The 23246-nt window shown below is 42.2% G+C and overlaps 1 protein-coding gene across 1 annotated transcript; it reads right to left on the reverse strand.

Moving 5' to 3' along the window:
- Positions 1-19650: 19650 nt before the first annotated feature.
- On the reverse strand, positions 19651-20724 carry LOC122756484. The gene has a single exon (XM_044006301.1). It carries the CDS (start codon positions 20722-20724, stop codon positions 19651-19653), a length of 1074 nt encoding a protein of 357 aa, XP_043862236.1.
- Between the last annotated feature and the right edge of the window lie 2522 nt (positions 20725-23246).

Below are 23246 nucleotides of genomic sequence, written 5' to 3' on the forward strand. Positions count from 1 at the left end.
TTTCGCCGAATAAACAAACGCCCGGTCGCGCCCGCGCAATTACGAAAAGTCTAGGGTTCGCTTTTCTTCGAGTGTTTCTATTTCAGCATATTTGGAAAATTCCAGAACAGCAGCCCCTACAACCCAACAGAGTTCAGTTTGAGGCATAATTATAATCGGTCGGTGTTCTTCTCAACTAAAAAATATTGTAATTACTCAGTAAAATAAAATTATATTTTTTTTACATATGAGTAAGCGATTATTTAATTATATATATATATGTGTATGTTTGTATGAATGTTTTCGGCGGCACCCTGCGGCCGCTAACTTCTCAGATTACTTGAATGGTGCACTTGTTTGGGAAAGTTATTTTGTCTTTCTTGATATCCACATAAAAAAGCACCGGTTCACTTATTCTTTGATTATTTGTTTGTAGTAAGCGAGTGAGTTTTCATTGACGGATTGTTTTGCAATATACACTGCTGATATACGATCCGTTCCACACTGTGGTGGTGATCCCGACGCCGCTGTTCTGATCGTTTGTAAATCCTTACTAGCATCAATAGTGCCAGTATCAATAGTGTCTGCTGCTATATATACTGATGGAATTATACATACATATACTTTCGTGCACCAATAAATGTAAACCAAACAGTAACGTAATATACACAAAAAAAAAGAATACACACTAAGTAAAGGTCGTATTTCTAAATATATATATATATATTCGTTGGTATGCATGCTTCGGCCGCTACCCGATTCTCAGATTACTTGAATTATGCACTTGTTTGGAAAGTCACTGCTGTTACTTTGTCTTTGATCATATCCACTTTAAACAAGAGAGAACGCTATAGTCGAGTTCCCCGACTATCTGATACCCGTTACTCAGATAGTGGAAGTCCGAAGGAGAGTCTTCAACACTGACAGTTTTTGGCGGTTTGTGGGCGTTAAAGTGGGCGTGGCAAAAAGTTTTTTGCAAATCGATAGAAATTTACAAGACTAATACAAAAATGAAAAAATATCAAAACATTTTTCAAAAGTGTGGGCGTGGCAGTTTTGGGCGGTTTGTGGGCGTTACAGTGAATCGACAAACTTGCGCTGCGTCTATGTCTCTGGAGTCTGTATGCCTAATCTAAACTTTCTAGCTTTTGTAGTTCCTGAGATATCAGCGTTCATACGGAAAGACAGACAGACAGACGGACAGACAGACGGACGGACAGACGGACATGGCCAGATCGACTCGACTATTGATCCTGATTAAGAATATATATACTTTATATGGTCGGAAACGCTTCCTTCTGCCTGTTACATACTTTTAACGAATCTAGTATACCCTTTTACTTTACGAGTAACGGGTATAAATATGCACCGGTTCACTTATTTTTTGTTTATTTATTTTGCCGGCTTTAATGTTATGGACGGTATTAGGCAAGTGAGTTTTCATTGACGGATTGTTTTCCGAGAAGTGAACTCCCGAGAATTGAATCTCGAGTATTGACTCTCGATAACGGAATCTTGACTTCTTTATCGGTGGGCTACGGTCTTTTTATACCGGCTTAGAGCTTTTTCTGAACTACTTCGGGCATCGGTGTTCTATACCAAGTGTTCCCACCTAGGAGTCATATTTCCAGATTTCCCCTATTTTGGAAGTCAATACCCTCTCGGTGAACTGTGCCCGTAACTGTTTTTTTCTCCGACCTATTGAACTGGTTATCGGACACTCGTTTATAGTCGACTTGCATTTTCTTTGTCGCGTTCCGTCTGACTCAACGAGGTGGTATTACCCCATCCCCTGCTTTAGATTCTGGTTGTGAATCTTCAAAGTCTTGGGATCTTACAGAATGAGTGAACGTAACAGGCTCGAACTAATCGATGCGTTTACGCATGGTTTACGCTTTCTTTCAGTTGATTTTCCGTCCCTGTTCTCATCAGGCGCCCATAAACGTGTGGCTTCGACCCACCATACTCTGCTGAATGCGCTAGCCAGGCTATGTGTATTTATGTAAAGACAGACTAAAACGGTTTTGATCTGTTTCCAAGATCTCCGTGTCCACGACTCTTTGTCAAAAGCGTCGGTGTTCGGTTATGTTTTCATAAAGTTTATGTGTTCTGCGAGCGTTCTGCGCGATGTTATCCTCTTCCTCGGCGCTGTTGAAAATGCGCTATCGTTCCAATTCATATAGTGCAAAGAGTTTCTACAACCATGCGCTGTTCTGTGGGACTTGCGGCTGTCTCCCGGCTTGCGTTGGAATTCTTCCGCGAGGACACCATCAGGAATACGTTCTTTCCCGTCTGAGCCGTAAAGCTCATTTACTGGTGTACTTCGCTTCGGTTTTCCATGGTTTTTTAACCACAGATTTTAAGCTCTGCCAGCGATATTATTGGGGACGTCATGTCCTTTCAAAAGCACTACAAATTCATCCTTGGCGATTTTGTGTTTCAACTTAAAGTGCAAGTTGTGCATGTCGGAGACATAATCGCTGAAGTATTCGTCATACCCTTGTTTCCTCTCCATTAATTCTTTCACCTTCATTAAGTCACTTCCAGTTGTAGGAAAAGCCCGTTTCATTTCCGTGGTAAGCGAAATCAAAATCGTAATCTTCAGCTCGATCCTCCATTAGTTGCCAATACCACTTACTTGCTGCGCCGACCATCAGATTATGGAATTCTCTGAAAACTTGCTGTCAACTTATTACATATAATTTTTGTAAGTTTTCCACACGGAATAAAAAACTCAACGGTCATACCGCGGCCGGTTCCGACAAATTTTAAGTTCCATTTATTTGGCCGAACCCCCTTTGGTACGGGAGCTTGAAACTTAAGACTTCGATGCTACGCACTGTTGAGGTATATAGCATGTACTATCATATGTTTTTTAATTCCTTTGCTAGCTATTGTTAAATTCATCCATATATATAATTACTTTATTCTGCCTTATCATATTCTCGAAAATTCTATTAATAAATCTTTGAAAAACCGCCGGTGCATTTTTCAACCCCATCGGCATCCTTAAAAATTCGAACTGTCCTAAAGGCGTCATCAACGAAGTGCATTTAAATGATTCCTCTTCAACAAAGACATGAAAGTAGAGATGTTTAAGATCTAACTTCGAAAATATCGTTTTATTTAATAACTTATCATACAAATCATCAACAATCGTTTTATTAAGTTTTGTTTAATCAACACATAACCTTAGATCTCCTGTTTTCTTTTTTACTAACACTATTGGAGATGCATACTCTGATTCACTCGGTTTAATGATTTCGTTTTCTAAATACTCATCTAAAATAAACTGCAACTTTTCTATTTATATGCTAATCTTCCCGGCGAATAACTTCGGTTCTTTCGGTGTTACTTTATTAGCATAACAACTTTCTACCAACTTAGTGAATTGACATCTCTCATTATGATCTATCTGGTCGCCTATTTGTAATCAATTGATTACATCTATTTCATTAATTTCAAACAGTTTCCTTTCCAATGTGCTTATTTCAAAATGTGCAGATTTTCCTAATCATAATACTAATCATTTGATTTTCACTACTACCCTGACGAACACTATCGCTAACTGTTTTATTATTATTGTAAATATTTGCTTCTTCTAACATTTTATCGGCTCTAGTATTACTTTGTTTTTTTATTTTATCCACTGTTTTCAAGGTGTCCAAACTCAAATTTAAATTGCATGCTTCCATAAAATCTCTCCCCAAAACCACATCATAATTCAAAGACTAGTTGGCCACAATTATTAAATTGAAGTGCATTTTATCAAAATTTTTCTAACGTAACACAATATTTTTCCATATATTTTTAAAGAACTATTATTAAATTTATAAAATAAATTTAAAACTGGTAATTCAATAATATCATTTGGTACTTTACTAATTTTTATTAACGAAAATATGGCTTCCAGTGTCTATGAGGCATGCAAATAAATGTTGTCTTAGAATAGTTAAAAAAATTAATTTCAAAATATCTTACGTAATTGCTGTCCTCTCTATTCATGTTTTCGGGCACGCTGCTACATAACAAAGTTTTCGCCCGCCGTGCATTTTTAATCCTCAAATTTTATCCACCAACTGCTTCGTTATTAGCAATACACGCGCCGGATCTGTATTGCCTTTTACCTTACTGACAATCATAATAATAAATCCATATTTTGCTCAGCTTGTCCCACTGTATTTCGTTTTCCCTCGCCGCATTCTTAATTTCCAGCTTTGGCAACTTCGTTGCCAGCGCAGCTATTTCCATCGTTCCTTCCAGCTTCGTCGTTTCTATTGCCTTCCTCGTCGCTGTCTTCCCTGTTGCTCATTTTATTTTCGTCGCTATTTCCGTTGTCGTCGTTGTGGATGCGCACGAGTTATCGGTGACGGCATAAGCTTGCCCTCACCTCCCCCGAATAAATGAGTGCGAAATATTTAAAGAAGTCTTAAATGAGATGTAACAGTGCAACTATCGAAATTAACAATTCCATGCGCATAGGACAACCCGACACCAAGGCATAAAAACCACAAAAAGAAATGAAAGGCGAAACATATTAAACGGCTTCAATCAAACGGATTGCCGCTCGAATGCATCGCGCATTTAAATATGTAAACGTCACATACGGTGCAAAAAATTAGGGGAATAAACCCATATATTACAACTAAAAGTGTGCACCACCAGGCGAAACATATTAAACGGCTTCAATCGCTGATTGCCGCTTGAATGCATCGCGCATTTAAATATGTAAACGTCACATACAGTGCAAAAATAAAAAATTAGGGGAATAAATCCATATATTACAACTAAAGTTGTGCATCACCAAACGAAACATATTAAACGGCTTCAATCGCTGATTGCCGCTTAGATGCATCGCGCATTTAAATATGTACGTTAGGTTGTATACAGTGCAACAAAAAGTAAGGGAAATAAACCCCAAATATTACAATTGAAACGAATATATACCAGACAAAACATATTTAAGCGGGCATCAATCGCTGATGACCGCTGGTGCATCGTGCACAAAATATCTAAATTGTCATACTGCGGATAGGCAAAGGCAAATGCCCCGCCACCGAATTAATGTGTATGTGTGTTTATAATCACGGCCGATCATTCCGTTTTGTGCCAGCCAAGGAGGGGGGAAGTGGTGCCGCTCAAGCCAGCCGCGGTTCTTGACGGCGAATGATGGGGGCACCCCCCATTCCCCTCCTGGGCCTTAACAACCACAATTGACGGCCGACCCCTTGAATTATGCTGGAGTTAAATTCTTTTGCGCATCGGACCACATAAAAATTAAACAAACAATCAAATCTTAAAGTCAAAAGGAGATGAAAACTAAACAAAAAGCACTTGGAAACATTGTATTCGAAGCACTTGGCTCGGCGGCTTTATTAGATTACTTTTTATCGATTGAGTAAACAATTATTAATGACATCCACTTACAGATCCCTACGGATCAACCCATACACTACACAATAAAAAAAATTTTTTACGAATGATAAGTACAAACTAACAAAGAAAAACTTAAATAAAACATCGTAATATATAAAATCTTACATTAGCACACAAATACATATATATATATTTTTCCTCATACTATTACACATACACATTTTTTATACTATAATAATATAATATATCAATATACAGATAACCAAATATCGTCAAATATAGATAGGGAAAAAAAAAAAGGGAAAATAAAAAAAAGAAATAGGCCGAATATCTTAACGTTATACTTACGCGAATTTTCACTTGCGAATAAAAGGGGTTCCGTAACCTAAATGTCAAAGAGGACAATAGTGGACAAAACGAGGTCCAGGCTAGGTCTCAGGAGTAGCGGTAGCCTACCAGAGATTAGGGAGGAAGAATTAATAGCCATGGATTCGGGACACGCCACCGGGGGTTCTAGAACCACCAGCCCGATCCCCGGCGGTTCGAATAGTATAGGGAATATGAGCACTGTCCTGAATACTTCAATTAATACTACTCTGACCACTACATTGAATCCGAAAGATATTTTAGCATTTGTTAAACAACTACCGACTTTCGATGGGACCCCAGGGACCCTACATAAGTTCATTGTAAGCGTGGAGGAGGTCATTATGTTAATTAGAGGAACTGACCAAACACCTTACGGGCAGCTATTGCTGCGTACGTTGAGGAACAAGATAATAGGGAAAGCGGACGAAACTTTAAATATGCTGGATACTAAGCTGGAATGGGATAGTATTCGCGACAACCTAAAACGCATGTACGCATGCAAAAAGACGGAACCCATACTAATATCTGAAATACAGAACCAACCAAACAGTCTCTCCTTCGGGAAGCTTTTTTACGAAATTACCAGGCTCAGGAGCGTACTACTTACACTGCCAACTAATTCAGAACAGGGGGTCAGTGCGGAATCAAAAAGAGCCCTCTATGATGGCATTTGCCTAAATGCCTTTTTAGTCGGGCTCCGCGACCCTCTCAGGACAGTCAGGGCTAAAGGGCCGTCGACCATTGAGCAAGCCCACGAATGGTGCCAGGTGGAACAAAGTTTCATGTACCAAAGACAAAATAGGGATAACAACTATAGTAACAGCTTCGACCGTAACAGGTCTTATCAAAATAGATCAGGCGGACGCTTTGAGCGTAACCGCAATTACCCCTCGAACAATTATAGACAGGACTATAGGAGTAATAACCCTTTCCGACAAGAGGAGTCCCGGAACTACAGTAATAGGGGGCGTAACAACTCCAGGGATGGATCACGCGACCCGCAATCAAATAACTCGAGTCGGCGTAACAGATCCCCCCGAAGGTCCCCCGCCAACTTCAATAACATTGATGACAGCGTAAATTTTCAACAAGGAGCCTCGACCGACAAGTCGGTTACTTAAGTAACAAAACTCCTGGCTCTGCCCTTCCCTATGTACGGCTAACTCTTTTTGACCACCCCAAACTCCTAAAATTCCTTATTGACACCGGGTCATCTTACTCATTTATCGATCCGGACATTATTCCCCAAGAATTGACGCGGACACTTGACCAGGACGTAAAAATAACCACTGTCTTGGACAGTTATACACTAAGAAAAGCAACGACACTACCTATACCGAGGGAGTTCGAGGAGCAAGGAGTCATGAACCTCCTGCTCTTCAAATTCCACCCCTTTTTCAACGGGTTCCTCGGTATAGACTTCCTAACTCAAAATAAAGTAAAGATTGATATTGAGAATTTAACCCTCAAGACACAATCTGCCTCAATTCCAATAAAAACACGAACTAACAGGGGTACACAGGAATTGCACATTCCACCCCACAGCAGATCTCGCGTCAGACTGCCTGTAGACATTAACAAGGGACATTTTTCCGTCAATGCAGTGGGTATTAGTAACAACCTTACCATCACGGGGGGCCTCTACACAGCTATCGACGGACACAGTTACTTTGAGGTAACTAACAACTCTCACGATGAACGGACACTCTGCTTAGACCAACCAATAGAAGTTACACCGTATAATGAAGACCAATACAACCAAATCTACAGCATGACACTGGGGCCCAACCCCAATGAAAAATGCAAACAACCAATCGACCACATCCGGACGGAACACCTAAACTCGGAAGAGAAAAAGGGACTCCTCCTCGTCTGCAAAAAGTTCCAGGAGCTGTTCTACGATGAGAAGGAGACTCTCACCTTTTCAAATGCCGTCAAACACTCTATACCAACAACAGACGATATACCGGTATACGTGAAAACATACAGGTATCCTTACATCCATAAAGAGGAGGTACGGAGCCAAATAAAAAAGATGCTAGAACAGGATATAATCCGAAATAGCCACTCACCTTGGGGCGCACCTGTCTGGGTAGTACCCAAGAAAACCGACTCGGATGGCAATAATAAATGGCGACTGGTCATAGATTTCAGGAAACTGAATGAAAAAACCATCGCCGATCGATACCCCATTCCCAACATCAACGAAATTCTCGATAGTTTAGGCCGTGCCACGTATTTCACTACCTTGGACCTGGCAAGTGGGTTCCATCAAATCCAGATGAACCCCGAAGACAAGGCTAAAACAGCATTCTCGGTCGAAAACGGCCATTACGAATTTACTAGAATGCCCTTCGGTCTAAAGAACGCCCCCGCCACATTTCAGCGTGTTATGGACAATGTCCTAGGTTCACGACATAATAATATTCTCCACTTCATTACAAAAACATTTGGGGGATATCGAATTAGTCTTCACAAAACTCCGTAAGGCCAATCTAAAAATTCAAATCACCAAGTCGAACTTCCTACGAAAAGAAATAGACTTCCTGGGTCACGTGGTCACCCAGGAGGGTATCAAACCAAACCCTAATAAAATAATAGCTATAAAAGGATTTCCCTGTCCCAAGACCCGTCGGCAAATTAAGTCTTTCCTGGGACTTATAGGCTATTACAGGAAATTTGTAAAAGACTTCGCGCGAATTACTAAACCACTAACCAGACAACTAAAAGGAGGGAAGTCGGTAATAATCGACAACGAATTCCGCGGAGCCTTCGAATTTTGCAAAACTCTCCTTATAAACGACCCCATTTTAAAGCACCCAGACTTCACCATGCCCTTCACCTTAACAACAGACGCGAGTAACGTCGCATTGGGAGCAGTGCTGTCACAAGGACCAAAATCCTGCGACAGACCAATCTGCTTCGCGAGCAGGACCCTTAACGAAGCCGAAACCCGTTACTCAACGGTAGAAAAAGAAATGCTGGGAATCGTCTGGGCAGTAAAGTACTTCCGACCGTACCTCTACGGCCGGAAATTATTAGGCCTCAAAAATTTTAATGGCCAGAACGCAAAACTCATTCGCTGGAGGGATGCCTTAAGCGAATACGATTACGAATTGGAACACGAAAAGGGTTCCCAAAACGTCGTCGCAGAAGACCGAATAGAACCGAATACCCATGTGAATGTCTCGGTACCAACCGACCCGGGAGCAATCCCGATATCCCCGAGTCCACTTAACGTCTTTAGATTACAGGCCACCTTTACAATCTCACCAGACCCATCACGCACAACCTGTGCCCCATGCAGAAACAAAATTAGGAGACAGATATCCGAACCTCTCTTTAACTTAGAGATTGTTACGGATATCTTAAAAACTTTGCTAAAACCCAATAAAACCGTAGCCGTGTTCGCAACCGACGAAATTTTCGGAGTAATACAAGAATCTTATTCCAAATATTTCACGGGAACCAACCTTTATAAAATCCTCAGGTGCTTAACGTTCCTTAAGGAACCCTCAAGCAACGAAATAGAATCGATTATTAAGACAGGCCACACAAATAATAACCATCGGGGGGTGGACGAGATGTACACCCACCTAAAAAGGGAAATTTACGCACCCCATCTGAAAAGCCTCATCACACAAGCAATTCGGAATTGCGAGATCTGCCTCACCCTCAAATATGATAGGCACCCGCAGAAACCGCCTTACCAATTGCCCGAAATCCCAAGCAGACCACTAAACATCCTACATACAGACATCTATACTATCAACAAGACCTACAACCTGACAATCATAGACAAATTTTCCAGATTCGCACAGGCGTTTCCATTACCTAATAGGAACTCCATAAGTGTCACCAAGGCATTCAAAAATTTCTTCTGCCAATTCGGCGTACCTAAAAAGGTAATCTTTGACCAAGGAGCCGAATTTGCGGGTACCGTTTTTACCGACTTCCTAAGACAATATGACATTGAAGTGCATGTGACTTCCTTCCAGCAGTCTAGTAGTAACTCGATAGTTGAAAGGCTCCATTCGACCTTAACAGAAATCTATCGAATCATCCTCACGAAGAGGAGGGAAATGAACCTAGATCTAGATCACGAGGAAATTATGTCGGAGGCAATAATAACATACAATAACGCTATACACTCGAGCACGAACCTAACACCGTTCGAACTCTTTAGTGGCCGCACCCATGTGTTCGAAAAAACAGTCAAGTTCAACAACGAACATGACTTCTTAAGCAGGCTTCATGAGTATCAGAGTAAGCTCTATCCAGTCGTCAAAACACACCTAGAAGAAACAGCCGGTAAACGAATAAACAAACTAAATGAAGCTAGGGAAGACACCCTTACTCTGCCTGTCGGAAGCTCGGTCTTCCGTAAGGAAAACAGAAGGAACAAAATTACTCCCAGGTTTAGCAAACATAAAATTTCTCGAGATAATGGGGTCACCGTGCGAACAATTAAAAAGCAGAAAATACATAAACAGAAAATTAGGAAAATCTCGTTACCTACAAACCCATAAAATTAAAAACTGACCACCTCGGAATTCTCCTCTTTACAGGCTGACGTTAGTCAACAGCCAGCGACTAGAAATAAATAGACTAGGTGAGGAGCAAACCCTCATTAAGCTCAACATGGGAACGGCCCGGACAATAACATCATTTATGACAATCAAACACCTGATCCACCTGGAAGAATACGAAGTTACTACCGACAAATTACACGAATTAATTACGAACCTGCCGGACCTACCGAACATCGTCGAAATAAGAACACTATTACTTAGGAAACTTAATCAGACAGAACAGAAATTAACTTCACTACTACCTAGCGAAAGTAATAGCAGACCTAGGAGAGGACTCATTAACGGACTAGGGACAATAATCAAAACGATCAGCGGCAACATGGGTGCCACTGACGAGGAAAAAATTAATTCCGAATTAAAACAATTGGGGAGGAACGCGGAAAATACCGCGCAATTTCAGAACGAAACATTAATAAGGTTCATGGAAATCACAGACCACATAAACAAAGAGCAGGAGGTCATCAATTTCATCAATTTTAATCAGAATAGGATATCTAAGGAAATAGATACAGGATGCCAAAATGCAGAATTGAATATATTTTTGACTAGAATCAATATTAACTTAGATCTTGTCTACACACATTTGGCAGGTATAGCAGAAAGCCTATTATTCGCAAAACTCAATATTGTTCCCAAATACATCTTAGATAATGCTGAGATACAAAAAATCAAAATGTCATTAACAGATCAAAACGTTAAGATAAAGGCAGACTACGAAGTTTACAACCTACTATCACTCGAAACTAGCACAGAAAAGAAAACAATTGTTTTTGAAATTAAAATACCAATTTTGTCTCCAAATAATTACACACTGTACCAAATTGTAACCATACCGTTCAACGGGACGGAAATTGTAAACCTACCAAAATTTATTTTAGAGGATAGAATAGAACTTAAAACACTAAACACAAATTGTATTAGAGTTAATGATTTATCAATTTGCGAAACCCCCACCGACCCCGACAACCCGGAATGCATCCATAACCTGCTAGCCAACAAGACAGCGACATGTACCGTAGTGGAAACCATAACCCAGACACGGATCTACAGCCCCATAGAAGGACTCCTGGTTATCCTCAACGCAAGAGACGTTAATATGACCTCCGATTGTATACCGAGCAAAAGTTTGAGCGGGTCGTTTATTATAAATCACGACAGTTTCTCCATCACCATCAACGGTACGAAATATGCCGACGCCACCGTCACAATGACCGATAGATGGCAGATGGATATAACGAAAACCAACGACGTTAAAACCATGCCAGCCATAGAACCCATCAACCTTCAACAACTGCACCTCAGTACGCTCAAAACCAAGTGGGCCATCAACACCATGCAGAGCAAAGCGGCGGACCACTTAACAACGATATATATATTGATCGCAAGCTCTATCGTACTAGCAATCGCCGCATGGATCTGGAGGAAAGACAAGATTATCTACGCAACTACTTCCCTGCCAGCCACCGGAACTCCAGCCATACCTTCGTTGTGGCCTTCGTTCCGTCTTGAGGGGGGAGGAGTTATCGGTGACGGCATAAGCTTGCCCTCACCTCCCCCGAAACCCCCACGGGTAAAAGCCTAAACTAAAGGCACTCAACCCGGAACAGAACCAGCAGCGTCAGCACCGGGGCAGCAGCAGATCGCCAACAGAGGATTCCGCCGAACCCGCGGACTGGAGTCGGGGCATCCGCCCAAGAATGCAGCGTAAACAAAACAGCACTCGAATTGTAGCCAACATATAAAACTGAAATGAAATACAAAATCACTCTTGATCGAGAAGCAGAACCAGATGGTTGTTATTATTCTTTACATCAAAACTTAAACTTCAGGAATATATCACAACTTAAACCGGACCACGACTTAACTCACGCCGTTATTGTCGCCGTTACTTTTGTTGCTGCGCTCGGTACTGTTCTCATCGCCATCTTCGTCGAATTCGAAACACAGAAAACTTAGACTGACCTCCGCGCTGTCCGAACTCATTTTACACAATGACAACATAAAGTATTCAGAGTACTCTGAATTTCTATTGAAAATTCATTGGCTTCATTTAGTTTTCGCGCGCATTCATTGACTTCATTTCGCTCGGGTGCCCAAAACTCCGAACGCATACGAATTGAACGCAAAGAGATCGCGACAACTGAATGGTATGTATTCTGAATACATACTAAAACGAATGAGTACTCTAAATGCAAACAAAAAGAATGGTGTTATGCAGCCCTCTAGTTTCTATTGCCTTCCTCGTCGCTGTCTTCCCTGTTGCTCATTTCATTTTCGTCGCTATTTCCGTTGTCGTCGTTGTGGATGCGCACGCCGTTAATTTCGCCGTTACTTTTGTTGCTGCGCTCGGTACTGTTCTAATCGCCATCTTCGTCGCTCTCTCCAGCTTCGCTGCCACACTCGTTGTCTTGTGTTCTCCGTCATTTTGCCTTTTAGGACACTTTCACGATTGCCTTCGTTGAATTTTTCGCAATCGTCTTTTGAAATGAAAATCGATTGATTTCATTTCTCGTTTGTTAATTTATTTAAACGCAAAATCAATTCTCTCTTTGTTCCTGTGGTTGGCTCCTTTGACGGGCTCAACCACCCTTTTAATTGCGCCGTCGATGTACTGCTTATATTCATTTTCAAATGTTTGTCTTTTTGTTTTTATTTTTATATTGTCGTGATCGGCCCACTTCTCATATTGTAGAGATGAGAATATATTGTATATATCCCCCCTTGAGTAAAACGCAAACGCACAACTCAGTTTAATTTATTCACACTTGACGTTAGTAGCGAAAGGGTTTGACTGACTCTCTCTCCGTTTGCGATCTGCTTCTTCGCATGTTGCTAGAGAGCCGATGTTGCAAAACAAAGTTATATACAATGTGTAAGCATACTATCTACATAACCTAGTCTGCTACAAAAAGTGATCTTCTAAAGTAATTACGCGTGTCAATAGTAAAAGAAATTAATAAGCGCGCGCTGACTCTACTTAAGTCCAATATTCTATAAATAGTCATTTAAATAATGACATTAAAAGATGGAAGTTATGCCTATTTAGGTGCCCTAATCTCCCAATACATAAATCTACTTTGTGGAACCTAATAACACGATAAAATTAAATAAATACAACAAATCCTTTCGCTGGCCGTCAATACTGTTACGTCTGCGTATTAGTGCCCATGTCCTGGGTAAGGAATAAGGCCGAGGGAGGAGCATCCGATGTTCAGGCACCAGGTTGCCAGCGTAAGCTCGTCGATTTTGGGTCGTGGGATCTTGGTAAGCTCCTCACCTTCGTACCGTTCGTCAGGGGCCAGTCCTCACTGCCTCACAAGCTACGCTGTAGCTTGATCGTAAAATGGTTGGGCAATGTGTCAGCCACATTCCCACCTCTTCATGCGTCCGCATACCTGATGGATCGTCGCGGGCCGCGCAATACGATCATCTTTTGTCAAGGTTGTCCGTTAAACGTTATGTCATCGTTTTTGACCTTCTCCACTTCTTGCGTCAGAAAAATATTAAAAAACATTGAACATTGAACATTTAATGTCTATTAATAAAATATATTTTCTTCGGTTATCATTATTACAAAAATATACATATATTTACCCATTGTATACAAATTAAATTGCACCAGCACATATGCATATATACAAAATATAGGAAAACACGAAAACCGCGTTCCGTCAAACTTACCCCACTTTAATCCGGAGCGATATCTCGACGCGTTAGATCCTGGGTGTTGTTTTATATATATATATGTATGTTTGTACGAATGTTTTCGGAGGCACGCTTCGGCCGCTTCCCGGTTCTTAGATTGAATAATGCACTTGTTTGGAAAGTCACTGCTGTTACTTTGTCTTTGGTCATATCCACTTAAAAATATGCACCGGTTCACTTATTTTTTTTTATTTGTTTTGCCGCCTTTATGTTATGTTCGGTACGAGGTAAGTGAGTTTTCATTGACGGATTGTTTTCCGAGAATTGCTTCCCGAGAATTGAACTCCCGAGAATTGAATCTTGAGTATTGACTTTCGATAACGGAATCTTGTTTCGCTACGGTCTTTTTATACCGGCTTAGAGCTTTTTCTGAACAACTCCGGGCATCGGTCTTCTATGCGAAGTGTTCCCACCTAGGATTTATATTTCCAGACTTCCCCTATTTTGGTGAACTGTGCCCGTAACTGTTTTTTTCTTCGACCTATTGAACTGGTCATCGGACACTCGTTTATGGTCGACTTGCATTTTCTTTGTCGAGTTCCGTCTGACTCAACGAGGTGGTATTACCCCTTCCCCTGCTTTAGATTCTGGTTGTGAATCTTCAAAGTCTTAGGATCTTACAAAAATAGTGTACGTAACAGGCTCGAACTAATCGATGCGTTTACGCATGGTTTACGCCTTTCTTTCAGTTGATTCTCCATCCCTGTTCTCATCAGGCGCCCATAAACGGGTGGCTTCGACCCACCATAGCGTCAAAAGCGTCGGTGTTCGGTTATGTTTTCATAAAGTTTTTGTGTTCTGCGAGCGTTCTGCGTGATGTTATCCTCTTCCTCGGCGCTGTTGAAAATGCGCTATCATGCCAATGCATATAGTGCAAAGAGTTTCTACAACCATGCGCTGTTCTGTGGGACTTGCGGCTGTCTCCCGGCTTGCGTTGGAATTCTTCCGAGAGGACACCATCAGGAATACGTCCTTGCCCGTCTGAGCGTTGGATCTCATTTACTGGTGTACTCGCTTCGGTTTTCCACGGTTTTTTAACCACATATATCAAGCTCTGACAGCGATATTATTGGGGACGTCATGTCCTTTCAAAAGCTCTACAAATTCATTCTCGGCGATTTTGTGTTTCAACTTAAAGTGCAAGTTGTGCATGTCGGAGACATAATCACTGAAGGACTTGTTATACCCTTGTTTCCTCTCCATTAATTCTTTGACCTTCATTATGTCCCTTCCAGTTGTAGAAAAGCCCGTTTTATTTCCCTGGTGAGCGAAATCAAAATCGTAATCTTCAGCTCGATCCTCCATTAGTTGCCACTTACTTTCTGCGCCGACCAGCAGATTATGGAATTCTCTAAAAACTTGCTGTCGACTTATTCCATATAATTCTTGTAACTTTTCCACACGGAATAAAAAACTCAACGGTCATACCGCGGCCGGTTCCGTCAAATTTTAAGTTCTATTTTGAAAAACCGGAAGAATTTTTCCGAAGAAAATGCATTACGAAATTTGGACTGGCGGCTAGCAAAAAGAGACGAAAGGTTCGATTTTAATATGTTTATTTGCGCGGGCGCAGCTAGCGGCTTCGACTTCAATTTTATGACTGTCTAAGCTTCACGGTTATGCTCACGAAACGACTGATCACACGGGCCATACCAAATTTTTCTCTGACCATAAAGCTTCTCAGTAGAAGAGTAATCCAGTGAGCACAACTACATTTAAGCTCTCATGTAAGCTGTTCTGCTATGTTTACATTTCATATCTAAGTTTACAAATTACAAGTATTTCTTTTTAACATAAATTACTGCTCCAACATTCCGGCCCCGTTAAAGGTAGCCGGCTCTTTGATCTCCTCAACAGGAGCAGTATGCACTGGCAGCAATGCCAGCTTGTGGATGGCGCGCTTGATGACGCCTCCTGACGTCCGAACTTCCGCCACACGCACTCTACCGTCCTCGCCTGCTGTTGTTGCCACCACGCGGCCTGTTAGCCACCGCTGCGGGGGCACGTTGTCCTCGTGGACGACCACTAGGCAACCGACCTCCAAATCGCGGCATCTTCGTCGCTCTCTCCAGCTTCGCTGCCACACTCGTTGTCTTGTGTTCTCCGTCATTTTGCCTTTTAGGACACTTTCACGATTGCCTTCGTTGAATTTTTCGCAATCGTCTTTTGAAATGAAAATCGATTGATTTCATTTCTCGTTTGTTAATTTATTTAAACGCAAAATCAATTCTCTCTTTGTTCCTGTGGTTGGCTCCTTTGACGGGCTCAACCACCCTTTTAATTGCGCCGTCGATGTACTGCTTATATTCATTTTCAAATGTTTGTCTTTTTGTTTTTATTTTTATATTGTCGTGATCGGCCCACTTCTCATATTGTAGAGATGAGAATATATTGTATATGTATATCCCCCCTTGAGTAAAACGCAAACGCACAACTCAGTTTAATTTATTCACACTTGACGTTAGTAGCGAAAGGGTTTGACTGACTCTCTCTCCGTTTGCGATCTGCTTCTTCGCATGTTGCTAGAGAGCCGATGTTGCAAAACAAAGTTATATACAATGTGTAAGCATACTATCTACATAACCTAGTCTGCTACAAAAAGTGATCTTCTAAAGTAATTACGCGTGTCAATAGTAAAAGAAATTAATAAGCGCGCGCTGACTCTACTTAAGTCCAATATTCTATAAATAGTCATTTAAATAATGACATTAAAAGATGGAAGTTATGCCTATTTAGGTGCCCTAATCTCCCAATACATAAATCTACTTTGTGGAACCTAATAACACGATAAAATTAAATAAATACAACAAATCCTTTCGCTGGCCGTCAATACTGTTACGTCTGCGTATTAGTGCCCATGTCCTGGGTAAGGAATAAGGCCGAGGGAGGAGCATCCGATGTTCAGGCACCAGGTTGCCAGCGTAAGCTCGTCGATTTTGGGTCGTGGGATCTTGGTAAGCTCCTCACCTTCGTACCGTTCGTCAGGGGCCAGTCCTCACTGCCTCACAAGCTACGCTGTAGCTTGATCGTAAAATGGTTGGGCAATGTGTCAGCCACATTCCCACCTCTTCATGCGTCCGCATACCTGATGGATCGTCGCGGGCCGCGCAATACGATCATCTTTTGTCAAGGTTGTCCGTTAAACGTTATGTCATCGTTTTTGACCTTCTCCACTTCTTGCGTCAGAACAATATTAAAAAACATTGAACATTGAACATTTAATGTCTATTAATAAAATATATTTTCTTCGGTTATCATTATTACAAAAATATACATATATTTACCCATTGTATACAAATTAAATTGCACCAGCACATATGCATATATACAAAATATAGGAAAACACGAAAACCGCGTTCCGTCAAACTTACCCCACTTTAATCCGGAGCGATATCTCGACGCGTTAGATCCTGGGTGTTGTTTTATATATATATATGTATGTTTGTACGAATGTTTTCGGAGGCACGCTTCGGCCGCTTCCCGGTTCTTAGATTGAATAATGCACTTGTTTGGAAAGTCACTGCTGTTACTTTGTCTTTGGTCATATCCACTTAAAAATATGCACCGGTTCACTTATTTTTTTTTATTTGTTTTGCCGCCTTTATGTTATGTTCGGTACGAGGTAAGTGAGTTTTCATTGACGGATTGTTTTCCGAGAATTGCTTCCCGAGAATTGAACTCCCGAGAATTGAATCTTGAGTATTGACTTTCGATAACGGAATCTTGTTTCGCTACGGTCTTTTTATACCGGCTTAGAGCTTTTTCTGAACAACTCCGGGCATCGGTCTTCTATGCGAAGTGTTCCCACCTAGGATTTATATTTCCAGACTTCCCCTATTTTGGTGAACTGTGCCCGTAACTGTTTTTTTCTTCGACCTATTGAACTGGTCATCGGACACTCGTTTATGGTCGACTTGCATTTTCTTTGTCGAGTTCCGTCTGACTCAACGAGGTGGTATTACCCCTTCCCCTGCTTTAGATTCTGGTTGTGAATCTTCAAAGTCTTAGGATCTTACAAAAATAGTGTACGTAACAGGCTCGAACTAATCGATGCGTTTACGCATGGTTTACGCCTTTCTTTCAGTTGATTTTCCATCCCTGTTCTCATCAGGCGCCCATAAACGGGTGGCTTCGACCCACCATAGCGTCAAAAGCGTCGGTGTTCGGTTATGTTTTCATAAAGTTTTTGTGTTCTGCGAGCGTTCTGCGTGATGTTATCCTCTTCCTCGGCGCTGTTGAAAATGCGCTATCATGCCAATGCATATAGTGCAAAGAGTTTCTACAACCATGCGCTGTTCTGTGGGACTTGCGGCTGTCTCCCGGCTTGCGTTGGAATTCTTCCGAGAGGACACCATCAGGAATACGTCCTTGCCCGTCTGAGCGTTGGATCTCATTTACTGGTGTACTCGCTTCGGTTTTCCACGGTTTTTTAACCACATATATCAAGCTCTGACAGCGATATTATTGGGGACGTCATGTCCTTTCAAAAGCTCTACAAATTCATTCTCGGCGATTTTGTGTTTCAACTTAAAGTGCAAGTTGTGCATGTCGGAGACATAATCACTGAAGGACTTGTTATACCCTTGTTTCCTCTCCATTAATTCTTTGACCTTCATTATGTCACTTCCAGTTGTAGAAAAGCCCGTTTTATTTCCCTGGTGAGCGAAATCAAAATCGTAATCTTCAGCTCGATCCTCCATTAGTTGCCACTTACTTTCTGCGCCGACCAGCAGATTATGGAATTCTCTAAAAACTTGCTGTCGACTTATTCCATATAATTCTTGTAACTTTTCCACACGGAATAAAAAACTCAACGGTCATACCGCGGCCGGTTCCGTCAAATTTTAAGTTCTATTTTGAAAAACCGGAAGAATTTTTCCGAAGAAAATGCATTACGAAATTTGGACTGGCGGCTAGCAAAAAGAGACGAAAGGTTCGATTTTAATATGTTTATTTGCGCGGGCGCAGCTAGCGGCTTCGACTTCAATTTTATGACTGTCTAAGCTTCACGGTTATGCTCACGAAACGACTGATCACACGGGCCATACCAAATTTTTCTCTGACCATAAAGCTTCTCAGTAGAAGAGTAATCCAGTGAGCACAACTACATTTAAGCTCTCATGTAAGCTGTTCTGCTATGTTTACATTTCATATCTAAGTTTACAAATTACAAGTATTTCTTTTTAACATAAATTACTGCTCCAACATTCCGGCCCCGTTAAAGGTAGCCGGCTCTTTGATCTCCTCAACAGGAGCAGTATGCACTGGCAGCAATGCCAGCTTGTGGATGGCGCGCTTGATGACGCCTCCTGACATCCGAACTTCCGCCACACGCACTCTACCGTCCTCGCCTGCTGTTGTTGCCACCACGCGGCCTGTTAGCCACCGCTGCGGGGGCACGTTGTCCTCGTGGACGACCACTAGGCAACCGACCTCCAAATCGCGGCATCCGACGCTCCATTTGTTGCGCTGCTGCAGGCTGGCGATGTAGTCCTTGGACCAGCTGTCCCAAAACTGCTGCTTGAGAGCGGACAGCATTCGCGCAATACGCGCAACTGGCCTTGCTGCAAACTCCTCCTGTGCCGGATTCTTGCGGCAGCGTGATCAGAGGCTGCCCGATTAGTAGGTGTCATGGTGTTAGGGCCTTTCCATCGTTGGGATCGTTGCCCGGCGACGCGGTTGGACGCGAATTGAGCAGCGCCTCTACCTCGACCAGGTGGGTGCTCAACTCGTCCGTTGTGAGCTTGGCGTTGCCGACTCCTCGCAGCAACCGTGTTTTGGCGGACTTGACGGCTGCTTCCCAAAGTCCTCCGAAGTGTGGTGACCTCGGCGGTATTAAACACCACTCGACGCCTCTCTGAGCCGCGTATCCGCTCAGCTCGTCCCGACTGCGGTGAAATGCTTCGCTCAGCTCCTTCAGCACGTTGCACGCTCCTACGAAATTCGTGGCGTTGTCGCTGTACACTTTCTCCGGCAGCCCTCTCCTCCCAACGAACCTTTTAAAGACGGATAAGAAGCTGTCAGTGGATAGGTCGACGACAAGTTCAAGGTGAACAGCCTTTGACGAAAAGCACACAAAAACGGCCACATAAGTTTTAATAGGAGGTCTACCGCGGACCTTTAAGGACACATAAAATGGACCACAAAAATCTACTCCGCAAACTAGAAAGGGGCGCTCTATTCGGACCCTATCGGCTGGCAAATTGCCCATTATCTGGCTCATCAGCACTGGTTTATACCGGAAACAGTGAACGCAGCTACGGACAATTTTCGTACATGCTTCTCGCGCATTGATCAGCCATATCTGTTGCCTCAAAAGTGAAACCATCACCTTGACACCAGCATGGTAATGAGTCCGATGCAGGTTGCGAAGAAATAGCGAAACAAATTCTGACTTTGAGGACAGTAATAGTGGAAACTTGGCATCATACGGAATTGGTGCATTTAGCAATCTCCCCCAACTCGGATTAAGTTGAACGTCACACCTTCTAAATCGCTGGTATGTATAAAAGGACTTAAACGTTGTAGATGTGGGCTTAGTAGATGTAGATGTGGACTTCTCCAACTTGGCGTATTCTGAACTGAATTCCGCCTTTTGAAATATTTTGACCATCCTAAGAAACGACAACTTCAGTTCGTTAGCCGAAATGACGACCTCGCGTTGACGCTTCTTCCTTTGAATGAAGCGATTTACGTAGGCCATGATCCGTAAGAGTTTACTAAATGATGAACATCTTCCAACAAGCTCAATAAAGACATTCGGTTGGTTTTTTGTGACGGAACATACTGCCACGCTTTTTTTGTTCTCAGAAAACTGTAACTCCGTTGAAACTTCAATGTGATGGGACCGAGGCCACTCTCTTGGATTTCGGAGTAAGAACTCCGGTCCATTTTCCCATAGAGTACACCTCAAACCTTCTAAGTCAGTTCCACGTAATTACTAAATCAGCCGGATTTTCTTCCGTGGGCACATGACGCCAATCTACATTCTCTGTGAGTTCTTGAATTTCAGAGACTCTATTTGCGACAAATGTTGCTAGAGTTGATGGATCCCTCTTTAACCAGTATAATGTGACTTGTGAATCCGACCAGAAGTTAATGCTTTCAAGCTCCAATTTGGTAAGCAAAGGAGATACTTGAGACCATAATTTGGCCAGCAGATGAGCTGCACACAGCTCGAGCCTTGGAATTGACTTTGTTTTTAGTGGGGACACTCTAGACTTTGCGGTTAGAAGTCTTGATAACCTATTTGTCCCAGCCACGGTACGAATATAAATGCAACAGCCGTAGGCGTGGCTCGATGCATCAGCAAATCCGTGGATTTGAACAGTGTCATTGCCAGACAGACAGATATATAGAGCAATGGAGATCTTGTTAATTGCTAGTAAATTCTGCCTTAATTCGTTCCAACTGGTATGCAAGTTCATAAGAACCGATTCGTCCCAATCTAATTTCTGTCGCCACAGTTCCTGAAGCAAGATTTTTGCTCGTGTAATCAATGGACATAATAATCCCAAAGGGTCAAACAAACAAGCTGTGGTGGTGGTAAGTACTGAAACGAATCCTCCAAGCAATAATGAAATGCATAATTTTGAGGGTTCCATCTCATCCCAAGCGTTTTAACGGATTCAGAAGTGTTAAATATAAGAGATTTTTCTGATCCCTGGTTGTTCATCAAACTTGGGTGATTTGTTGCCCATTTGGCTAGATGAAAACCCCCTAACTCCAAAACCTTCGTCACTTCTTTGCGAATTACCTCCAACTCTTCAATACTGTTCGCTCCGGTGAGCATATCGTCGACATAAAAGTCGCTTGAAATCACCTCTGATGCAACAGGATGTGACTCAGCGTAAATTTTTGATAGCTCAAAGAGGCAGCGGATGGCCAGAAACGGAGCAGAGGCTGTCCCATAAGTGACAGTGTTGAGGCGATAGGTTTGGAGAGCTTGCGTTGATTTTTCCCTCCACACGATAAGTTGGAAATCTCTATCTTCGTTTGCAATGTTAACTTGCCTATACATCTTTGAGATATCCGCCGTCAAGGCATATTTGTGCAAACGAAATCTTGCCAGAATGGCGTAAAGCTCCCTCTGAATAGTTGCACCCACCATTAGAGTCTCATTTAATGAGATCGAGGTTGACGTTTTACTTGAAGCGTCAAAAACAACTCGCAACTTTGTGGTGCTACTATCAGGTCTCAGGACACATTAATGTGGAATGTAATAGTGTTTCTCTGGAGGAGGTGTTGGAAGCAGTGACATGTGCCCGAGGTTAGGATACTCTCTCATAAACTCCTGATACATGTCATGTAACTCGCGATTATTTGCAAGCTTGCGTTCCAATGCAAGAAATCTGCGCTTTGTCGATTCGAAGGATAAGCCTAAGACACTCGGATCTTTCTTAAATGGCAACTTCACCTCAAAACGACCAGACGAAAGCCTATGTACGGTTTGCTCAAAATGCTGCTCGCAAGCAAGTTGTTCAGCTGTATAAACAGCCTTCGATCTCTCAGGAACGTGTTCCAATTCCCAAAATCGTTCCACAAGAGAGTCGGGAGAACTTACATTTTCATTGACAAAGACGCTGCATACCTGAGCGTTCTTCGATGCGCGTGAACTTTCCCGAAACAATCCATCCATGTTCAGAACCCAATTTTATTTGGCCTACGCTCAAAAGATCGAAAAAGGATTCTGCGCCAATCAGTATGTCCACTTTTGCGGGCTTGTGAAAACGAGGGTCTGCCAGTTCAATGTTTGCCGGAATTTTCCATTGGGCACAATTGACTTCGTGATCGGGTTGATAAGATGAAATTGACCTTAGCACCCAAAAATTGGTAGCGAAATTATGAGCATTGACGCGAGAATGAATTGAAGTGTGGACTTTGTGCCGTACTACCGAGTCGTTTTTCCCTACAGTAGTGATATTTAGATATGATTCTTGCCTGTTTAACCGCAAACGCTGTGCTAAGTCCTCTGCCATAAAATTGGTTTGAGATCCTGAATCTAACAGCGCTCGTGCTAATTGAAACTGTCCAAATCTATCCCGTACTTTAACGACAGCAGTAGCAAGAATAACTTGGTCAGTACTAGCAACATGACAAGAATGGGCTTGATTATTATGATCAACTGCTACTGAAGGTGCCTGGACATGCACTTGAGGAACTGATCCCGACGAAAAAGGTTGCTGCTCCACCCCGTATCTGTGAAGAAGTGTGTTGTGAGGCTTA

The sequence above is a fragment of the Drosophila santomea genome, chromosome 2L (assembly GCF_016746245.2).
Source record: "Drosophila santomea strain STO CAGO 1482 chromosome 2L, Prin_Dsan_1.1, whole genome shotgun sequence".
NCBI lineage: Eukaryota > Metazoa > Arthropoda > Insecta > Diptera > Drosophilidae > Drosophila > Drosophila santomea.